This window comes from Eufriesea mexicana, unplaced genomic scaffold (assembly GCF_001483705.2).
Source record: "Eufriesea mexicana isolate 0111107269 unplaced genomic scaffold, ASM148370v2 scaffold1809, whole genome shotgun sequence".
In the NCBI taxonomy this organism is placed as follows: domain Eukaryota; kingdom Metazoa; phylum Arthropoda; class Insecta; order Hymenoptera; family Apidae; genus Eufriesea; species Eufriesea mexicana.
Genome location: NW_016909914.1, coordinates 83,645 through 93,834, shown reverse-complemented (window position 1 = coordinate 93,834; position 10,190 = coordinate 83,645). Strand labels below are relative to the sequence as shown.

The 10,190-nt window shown below is 23.7% G+C and overlaps 1 protein-coding gene across 1 annotated transcript; it reads left to right on the top strand.

The window, feature by feature from the left end:
- Positions 1-3,205: 3,205 nt before the first annotated feature.
- Positions 3,206-10,130, top strand: dib (Cytochrome P450 302a1, mitochondrial). Its single transcript, XM_017902193.1, has 10 exons — positions 3,206-3,280; positions 3,575-3,780; positions 3,875-4,062; positions 4,394-4,634; positions 5,797-5,972; positions 6,189-6,393; positions 6,833-6,983; positions 7,439-7,687; positions 7,875-8,102; positions 9,981-10,130. Exons 3-10 carry the CDS (start codon positions 3,879-3,881, stop codon positions 10,128-10,130), a joined length of 1,584 nt encoding a protein of 527 aa, XP_017757682.1. The 5' UTR covers positions 3,206-3,280; positions 3,575-3,780; positions 3,875-3,878.
- Positions 10,131-10,190: the final 60 nt, after the last annotated feature.

Genomic DNA, 10,190 nt, shown 5'->3' with positions numbered 1-10,190 from the left:
CCTTTAATTTTTTAAATGGACACATATTTTATTTTATTTTCCTTCTTTTATAATATCGTACAGAAAAATGAAAATATAAAGATGAATTCAGTTAATACAAGATGTAACATTTTTATTTACATGGTATTAAATTCATAATTAAATTAACTTCGTAACTAAAATTCGTAACTAACTAAATTAGTTTAGTCCTTATTGGTCAAAACTCTTAGCATATTTAAAAAATTTAGTATGAAAGATTCCATAGGATCTGATATTTCAAAAGGTAGAATTATAAATATCGAATAATGTCAAATAGATCAAATGTCGCCAATCTGGCAAAGAATTTCTCACACTTTTAACACTAGTACTACTGTCCTGTGATATACAAGGTGTCTCATTTCAATTTCCCAGTACGAAACCTCGAAAAAAGAAAAACGAAAAATATGAAAAAATTGTTAGACATCAGTTGTCTCCCTCAATGGTTTTGAGGAAGATTAAGCTATCATTTATTTGGTCTTGTAATGTCCTTGAAGAAGTCTACAAAAGTCAATTCGGAAATTTTTTAATTAAAATCTATTTTCTTTATTGTATGTTAGTGTAACTTGTATCAAAGCGTTTTTGGAACACTACCTACATATAATGTTTGTATAAACTGAGATGAACTGAGATGAACTCTCAAAGTTGACCTATCATTGACATTAGCATTATCCAATGCACATCGCTGGGAGAATACACAATTGGACTTTGTGCATTATAGTGACTCCAAAAAGAATTGATCAAGTGAGAGCACAGTATCTATACTACTATATACTACTCTACTTTCAAATAAATGGAAAGAGATCAAATAGCATTATTAGCAATATCAAATAATAATATTAGAAAACAATAATTTTTTATAAAAAATATTACTAAATTATTCAGATATTCATTCTATTTCAAAGTTCTAGGTTATGTATCATATTATTTTCCACAGTTTTATCGGAAAACACCCACAACATTTTTACTATTATTTTTTAAAGCAAACAATTTTTTTTCATCCAGCAATTTCTTTTCATCGAGCAATTTTTTGCATTTTTTCTCATCGGTCAATCTTACAACATTTGTTATCGTCAATGTCGAGTCATTAGTTACCGTTGAGTCTTCAATGGCCACGTACATAAACGTTATCTATGTAAATTGTTTAAAAGCAAAATACCGTTGATTTAATTGTCTTCAATAGTTTTTATAATTTTCCATCTCTAAAACTATTAATTTTATAACCATAATTCTCTTTACTTTTTATTCATATGTATCAGAATTTTATAAATAATTCTTTTATGAGTTCAAATTATTATTTGTATTATTTGAAAACTATAAATAAATTTTAAACAACTAAACAGATGTAAGTATATTTCTTAGATATATACATTTCTTATATATTACATATTCCTATATAATAATTAAAATTTGAATTTAAAAAATTAATTTAAAAATTAACGCCACAGTCATCCATCGATTAGTAATTTAACGATTAACTAATTTTATTTGTTTTTCATACTAGTGTTCCATAAACTAGTAGTTTTCATAAACTTTTCATAAAAGTTCTTCATACTTATTTCATAAACATTTTCTAAATTGTATTACAATTTTAATTTCTGTAGAGTGCTAACAGATTTTTATCTACGAAAATAAAAAGGTTTTATATTTTTTAGATCTTATTTATATTATTTAATCTTTGTATTAATGTTTATATTATCACTTTACAATTAGTTGGATTTTAAATAATATTCTCATTTTGAATTTATTATGACTTAGAATAAGTATCGTTTTGTAGGAAGGATAAATGGGAAAATATAATGCGAAATAGCGATTCACAAAGGTACATTTTCAAAAAGGATTAAAACATGTTTTCCTTTTTTTAGATAATGTATACATGTACATTAAGAAATCTATTTACAAACAAAACATAAATACTTATAATTTACAAACATTAGAATACAATTTGTATTCTTATAATTTCTATAAGTAGAAATATATATAAAAATTTGTATACAATTTTCAGTTTACATATTTTAGAAATTCTAAATACGAAATGACTGTCAAGCAAAGATAAAGAGATCGATAAAAGTTTAGAAAATGCATGAATAATACGTATATTTTATTCATTACATGAATATTTTATTTAGCATATAATGAATAAAATAGCATCAAAAAATTATAATCACAGATCGTAGCTCCATCACAAGTAACTATAAATCAGTACAACAAAAAAATTTCAAAAAGTATTTTCAACATCAGACAGTAATTAATAACAAGACCATAATAATGTATAATTGATGACACATTCTCACATAACAAAATGTATGTGATGCTAATTTTTACATTGATTTAATAGGATTACTAAATAATTTTCATGTTATTATAATTTATATCATGCTATCAATTATCGGAAAATAGTGGATAATAATCATATATTTTAATATAATATCATAAAACATTTAAAAGCTTAAAAAATTAGACAAAATAGTTACACGTTGAAATAATTAATAAATTATATACGTGCATAATTTGTATTCAATTGAATTTTGCCTTTTCACTTAGGATACTATAAAAAATTGTTAATAACTTGATTAAACTTGAATTATTATTACTTCGTTATATTCATTATGCTTAATTAAAAATATACTATACTCTTAATTAACCTTCAGCGTACTGTCACTCGCTGTAAGGTAACGGGGTCTTTCGTGACCCACAACGATATTTCACTAATACATGTTAGCGGCCTCTCGAACTCGAGATCCCCACCATTATTCCACATTATTCAGTCATTCAAGGTTAAGCTGTGTCAATTGAAAGTGTATTCTTCTAAATACACATTTTCAGTCACTTTCCCTCAGTGTTGGACTGGACAGAAAATTAGGATTGGGAAAAGCTGCCAATATAAGCTTGTAGTCTTAAAAATACTTGGACGATAACGACACTCCGGGGAAATACTAGTCCAATCCTGTTTTTTTTTCCGCAAAAACATATACATATATATTCCTTTATTTTTTACAACTATATCCTTTGAAATTTTTTTATGTAAAATATGAGAGAAAGAGAGAGAAGAGGAATGAAAGTTAATAATAAAAGCAATTTATAGTGAACACATCATTTATTGTAACACTTTTTCATTTCATCGATGGCATATAATTGCTCAGCTTTAATGAGAGTGCTCCATGCAAATATACTTATCGCAAACATCATAGGTGGCTGTAAATTTATTATTATTTCCAATACATATATGTACAGCATCTAGTCCGCTTTTGTCCTATTAGCTGAGGTTTGCAAATTTTTATTATTCTTCCTGTTGCTTGTATCGCATTTATGATATGCTTGTGGCATCTTGCTTGCTAAATAGCAGTTGCTCTTTTATGATTGTTTTACAAGATAAATTGCATTTAAGTGATAGAATAAAAAGAAAATTTTAATTTACAATAAAGAAACAAATAAATTATGTTATTATTAATATGATTATTACTAACTTGTTATTGAATAAAATTCCATTTTTGCAACTTTAAATTAAAATTTCTGAGAAATATAAGTTTTTATAGAATACTTTGTTCGGAAATTGTAGCAGGTAAGAGAATTCGTCAAGACGTTTTATCGCCGACGTATCGAATTCATGCGAGGGTACGCATCACATTGAAATTCTTTGTATAAACTGGACAGGGAACGATGGAGCAAAGTTAGAAAGAGATGATAAAATAAAAAGAAAGCGACGCATTCTTGGACAAGCTCAGCTCGAAAAGGTCCAGATACATAGTCTGCAAAATCAATCTGGTGTGGTTACTTTACTTTTGAATCGTTGTTAAATCTTTTACGTTAAAAAATTGTAATATTTATTTCAATTTATTTTTTTGCATGATTGTACAAGTGCAATGTACAAATGGTTGAAAAAGTACAATCAATTTGTGATAAAGAAAAAGCTGTATGTTAAATGTTACTCTGATGACCTTAAAAAGTGTAAGATCAAAACAAATCAACCCGGAGCTTTCGATGATATTCCTGGACCGAAATCTTTACCTGTCATTGGAACACTTTACAAGTATTTACCGTTTATTGGTAAGAAAATAAAATTCAATGTAAAATTTATCATGCATATATAACATATTTGACTAGGATTAAATACAGGTTTCTTAATATACTCTTAATAATACAAATAAATAAAAGTATGACGGGTATAACATGTTGGTCAAAGTTGTTTTTTTAATTTTTATTACTAATTTAACAAGTACAAATATTTTTAATAATTTAATGATATCAAAAAATTAAAATTCTTTTCATTTCAATTACTATTGTTTATACTTAATGTCGCCTGTATAAACTAATATCTTAATGTTGCAAGTCGATTATATTGTTATTGTTATTTTATTGAAATTGTAATATTTGATAGGCGAATATAGTTTTACAAATTTATATGAAAGTGGAAGAAAAAGGTTGAAGCGTTTTGGGCCGTTAGTACGTGAAGAAATAGTACCTAACGTAAATGTTATATGGGTATTTAGACCAGAAGATATAGCTGAAATTTTCAAAGCGGAATCAGGATTACATCCAGAAAGAAGAAGTCATTTAGCTCTTTTAAAGTATCGAAAAGATCGTACAGATGTATACAGGACTGGAGGTTTATTACCCACGTAATACACGTATTTCTATAGTTTTCAGCAAATTGCACTATACTACGTTCAGTATATTCAATACAATATATTATATTGTATAGTAAATTACATTCTGTACTACATATATGCAATATCTTTGTACAAAATTTATATATGTGTAATCTTGAAACTAGGTTAAACGTAAATGTCGCGACTTATATTAAATAAGATTATAATTATATTGCTAATTGTCTCTATTACTTAATCACTAATAATTTCGCGATAAATATAATCACGCTAAATACTTTTTTGTTTGGACCTAAAATGAAAAGTAGAGAAATATCAATTTGTAATATATTTAATGATTTCAAAAATTTTTGTTATATATAATTTTAATCTTGTTATAATATAATTCATATTGTATGCAAATTGTGGCAATAGTGCTGTATAAATAAAAATTAAGATAATAAAAGTAATAAAAAATAAAAAGTTTGAATGCATGTTTAATTTTTAATTCAACTAATAGAAATAAAAATACCAATCATACACTATTGAATGTTGTATGTAATTTTTCATTTAACATGTTTTGATTATTCTTTTGCAAAGTATGCTAAATAATTTATGTATTAGATATGAGAATAATATGTCTTTATATATCATATGTATGTAAGTACATGAAATATTTATTTATATGTAAATGATATAATACAATAAAGGTGTATAATTATCCATTAAAATATTTTTATGCTTATAACACATTGTATTATTAACTGAATACATAGAAATGTTTAATTAAGGTATTGCAATATAGAAAATATGTATGAAATATTGAATCGAATTTTAACTAAAGAATAGAATTAATTAGAATTTAATAAATAAATATCATGAAAAATTACATATTTCTCAAATCTTATGTTATTATTATTCTTTTACTAACTGTTAAACCCTTAATAATATGTTTTATATGATACATAATTCTTTAATAAAACAATTTATTTCTAAAAATTTTGTACACTTAATCGTGCATACTTGCAGTTTATTATTTATATTTCTTGTTATATATATATATGAAATTTTGCCATTTTGTTTCTGTTATTTATGAAATAATTACTATATAAAATAAGTATTGAACATAGTATTAGCAATATTATATGTATATAACATTTTATAAAATTAATTTAGTTTATGTTACAAATTACAGAAATGGACCAGAATGGTGGAGATTACGAAAAGAATTTCAGAAAGTTACTAGCAAACCTCAAGATGTAATGAATTATTTAAAAGAAACAGATCATGTTATTCAAGAATTTGTTGAGTTATGTAACAATGAAAAATTTGAAGATTTCTTACCAATTTTGTCACGCTTATACCTTGAGTGTAATATGACATATTACTTAGTATAATAGTACTGCTTTTTATAATTTCTTCTTTTCCAAATTAATATTTTTTTCTTACAGATCTTAATAATATTTCAAAGTTGTCTAGTATTATTTCTTAGTACAAATGTTGATAAAAAATGAAATATTATTTATGGTTTCTTATTTAACTATTATATCTTATTTACATTATAATTTGTTTATTTAACTTTTTCAGTGACATGTTTGGTTGTTTTTGGTATAAGATTGAATAGTTTCTCAAAAGAAGAAAGATGTGAAAATTCTAAAAGTTCTAAGTTAATTAAGGCTGCCTTTACAACAAACAGTGTAATTTTAAAGTTAGATAATGGTTTGCAATTATGGCGCTTTTTTGAAACACCATTGTACCGAAAATTACGCAAAGCACAAGCATATATGGAAATGTAAGTAATAATCTTCAATTTTACATGTAGAAACAAAATAATAACAAAATTAATATTTATAGTTCATATTTTGCATATTACGTAAGTCTTAAAAACTATAACTTTCATTAAAATTATATATGAATTATACAAATGATTGATAATATTTACACTATTAAAACCATATATACATATGTAACAATATTTGTTTAATTAAAATTAATGATACAAAACATATGCAAAGTTTATTATACATAATCATTTAAATTGAAATTATAAAAACACAAATAGCAAAAGTTTTAATATATTTAAAGTACTTGTTAATATTTATCATAAACAGACATAAGTGTAAATAAGTCTTAAACCTAACAAAAATAACTTAAGTATTTCATGCTTTACACTATAAATAATTTATTTTTAATTGTTATTTTTGCATTTTATACTTTCTTTAATGCATTAGGGTTGCTTTAGAACTGGTATCACAGAAACAAAGGGACATGAAATCACAGCATAACAAATCATTTCTAAATGCTTATTTAGAAAATCCTGCTCTGGACATTAAGGATATTGTGGGCATGGCTTGTGATATGTTACTTGCTGGTATAGATACTGTAAATATCATTAATATCCATAATTATACATATAACTAATGCTATACTTAATGTTGAAAATTGTCATGTAATATGTGCATTTTAATAGGCATATTTATCATTAAAATAAAAAATACAATTAACAGTCTAATTTTTGTAGGTGCATACTCATTGTACTCATTAATTAAATACATACAAAGTTTAGAAAATTATTACTATTTACAAATTAAAAATTTACTTATTAAGGTTGAACATGCTTATTCATGCATTAAAGGAAACTAAATAAAATTTTATCTTGTAGAGTTTGTACCTCAATATAAAATGTAATGTTTGTATATCATAATATAAAGTATAATTATACCTTAAAATACAATAATTTTTATTTTAGAATATTCATTTTATTAACTATTATTTTGCATTTTTGTTAATTGTTTAAAAAAAAGTTAAATTAAACAAATAAATTTTTCTTTTTCTAGACCACTTATAGTACAGCTTTTGCTTTATATCATCTTGCAAAGAATCAAGATATTCAAAACAAATTAAGGATTGAAACTCAACAATTGTTAGCTCATCATAATCAACCAATAACAGCAGATATTTTACGAAATGCTTTTTATACCAAATCTGTTATTAAGGAAAGTTTACGATTAAATCCTATCTCTGTAGGAATTGGCCGTATATTACAAACTGATGTTGTTCTTAATAATTATCAAGTACCTAAAGGGGTAAGTTATAAATTTTTATATAACATAAATTATACAATATATAAGTTTTAGCAGAATCGATTTTTGATGAATAAAAGTTTTATTTTATTTCATCTTTGATTATATTTTGAAAACCTAAGTAAACATGTTTGAATAAAAAATTTTTTATCTGTATTTGTCATATTTTGTATATTCATTTTTTTTTTAGACTGTTGTTGTCACACAGAATCAAATTATTTGTCGTCTTCCTAAGTACTTTAATAAACCAGATTCATTTATACCAGAGAGATGGCTGCGAGAACATTCAGAAAGCAGCAATAAAATATACCGTGGAAAATCAATACACCCATATATATTGTTACCTTTTGGTCATGGTCCTAGATCTTGTATTGCTAGACGTTTTGCAGAACAAAATATGCAGGTGTTATTACTAAGAGTAAGTTTTCAACTTTCAATGATTTCTCAAGGCTTTTTTAAAGTATGTGCATAAAAAGTCACTTGATTTTTAAAAACTAATATTTAATTGCTTAGTATATTATTAAAAATTTCTGAAGTATAAAAGAACATTATTCAGAAGAATCTATTTTCACAATTAAAACAAAAAAGATGCACTTTTTTTTATTTATTTATAATTTTTTAAAGTTTTGCTGAAAATTTCTTAACATGTACATGAGTGTATTGCTTTATTATAACAATAGAAAATATAGTTACATAAAAATAACTTATGTTTTGAAATTTGTAACAATTTATCAAAAATTTTATTGAAAAAATTTGTATACATATTAATAGTAAATACTATGTATAATAAGGCACACAATTCGAATTGATTATATTTTGTTTGATTAAAATGGAAAAAAATTGCAAAATTTGTTTACAAACTTTAATTATATATAATCAAGATATTTATAGTTAAAAATGTGAAATATTTTATAAAATCAGACTTTTAGTATATCTTAAAATTTAAAGAATTATTTTAATTCAATTGTATTGAATTACATAGAAAAAGTATACAGTTCAGAAAAATGTAGTTATATTTTTCGTGTATATTGTAATATTTATAAACATAATCGACAATTAAATAATAATTCAATTGTTCTCGGTAAATGTGAACGTTATGTATTAGAGAGCTCGCGCATATTTTCAATAAAACTGATAAAATATGTTTCGTTTTTCAATCAACTAAATTATTTACGGTAGAAATTTGAGTTTTTAGTTGTCCATGTATATTAATTTAATGTCTAATTTTTACAGATAAATAAATTTTGAATTTTATTTATATTATAATTTTAAGGATTTAAATTTATGAAGATTAAAAGAAAATATAATTTATATGATACTTTTTATTAAAAAAACTAAGTCAATATATGATAAAGTTATATAAAAAATATAGAGATGGTTTAGTGTTTCCACTTAGTTTCCTTATTTCAGTTTTATCTAGTTCTTTTTCATATAAATAAATTTAATAATAAATTTGATTAACGTATTATGTTAAGAAATTGTAACAACTTTTTCTTATATTTACAACAACTTTTGTAAATAATGTATTTTTAAATATAATGAAGAAAATTCAGGTGACTAGAAGTACTGAAACATCCTGTATTATTTTTATGATCATTAATTCTGTGAGTCGGGCTGTGACAAAAAATAATAGCAATCGACCACGTATCTTCTTATATATATTATTGCACAATATGAATCTATTGTCTTCTGTACTTTTTATTTTTTATAAATTTAGTAATTGAATGTTAAAACTAGTTGTGGAAGGTAGTACAAGGAAAATGGTCTAAGACTTTGTAAATTTATAGTATTTACAGAGTGAAGTAAAAATTTTAAAATGTCTGATCAATTTATTCTAAAATCAAAAATAAACATGTTGCAATCGATTTATTATTCTATATATTTTTTGAACTTTAGTTTTAAGAAATTCAAATCATGAAAAAAGTGTAGTTTTAAAATTTGAGGTCTAAAAGTTTTCATATTGCTACATGTTAAGAAAGTCATACCTATTCAAAAGTTTTCACTTTCTCACTTAAATGGAAATGAATTACTTCTTAATTTATTGTTGGAGCTGAGTTTAATATGTATGGCTTTATAAAAATATGTATAAATAAATTCAGTACACATGTATATATAAATGTATAAATAAATGTATATGTATTATGTGTTATAAATTTATTTATTTATTATATTTTGTAATGTAATATATTTATTATCTAATTTATTGTGTAATAAATATAACTCAAATAGTTTTATATCATTAAAAAATATGAAAATGTTTTTCTATACGAAGTAACAAATTTTTAACTTTGTGCAGATGTGTCAACGGTTTAAAATTTCTTGGCATGGAGATGAACTTGGAATGATATCTTTATTAATTAACAAACCAAATGCGTCGTTAAAATTCAATTTTCATGAAATTTTAGAAACCAATGGTGTTTATATTAAGGAGAATGATGAAGTTTAAAAAAGGATGTATTATTTTAAATTAAAAATATGTATAGGAATAAAAAAAAGATAATACTAA

Excerpts from the sequence above, each read along its gene's own strand:
- dib (XM_017902193.1), top strand. The coding sequence starts at position 3,879 with ATGTACAAATGGTTGAAAAAGTACAATCAATTTGTGATAAAGAAAAAG. Across the intron at positions 4,635-5,796 it reads ACTGGAGGTTTATTACCCAC|AAATGGACCAGAATGGTGGA; the intron begins GTAATACACGTA and ends TACAAATTACAG. Across the intron at positions 5,973-6,188 it reads GTCACGCTTATACCTTGAGT|TGACATGTTTGGTTGTTTTT; the intron begins GTAATATGACAT and ends TAACTTTTTCAG.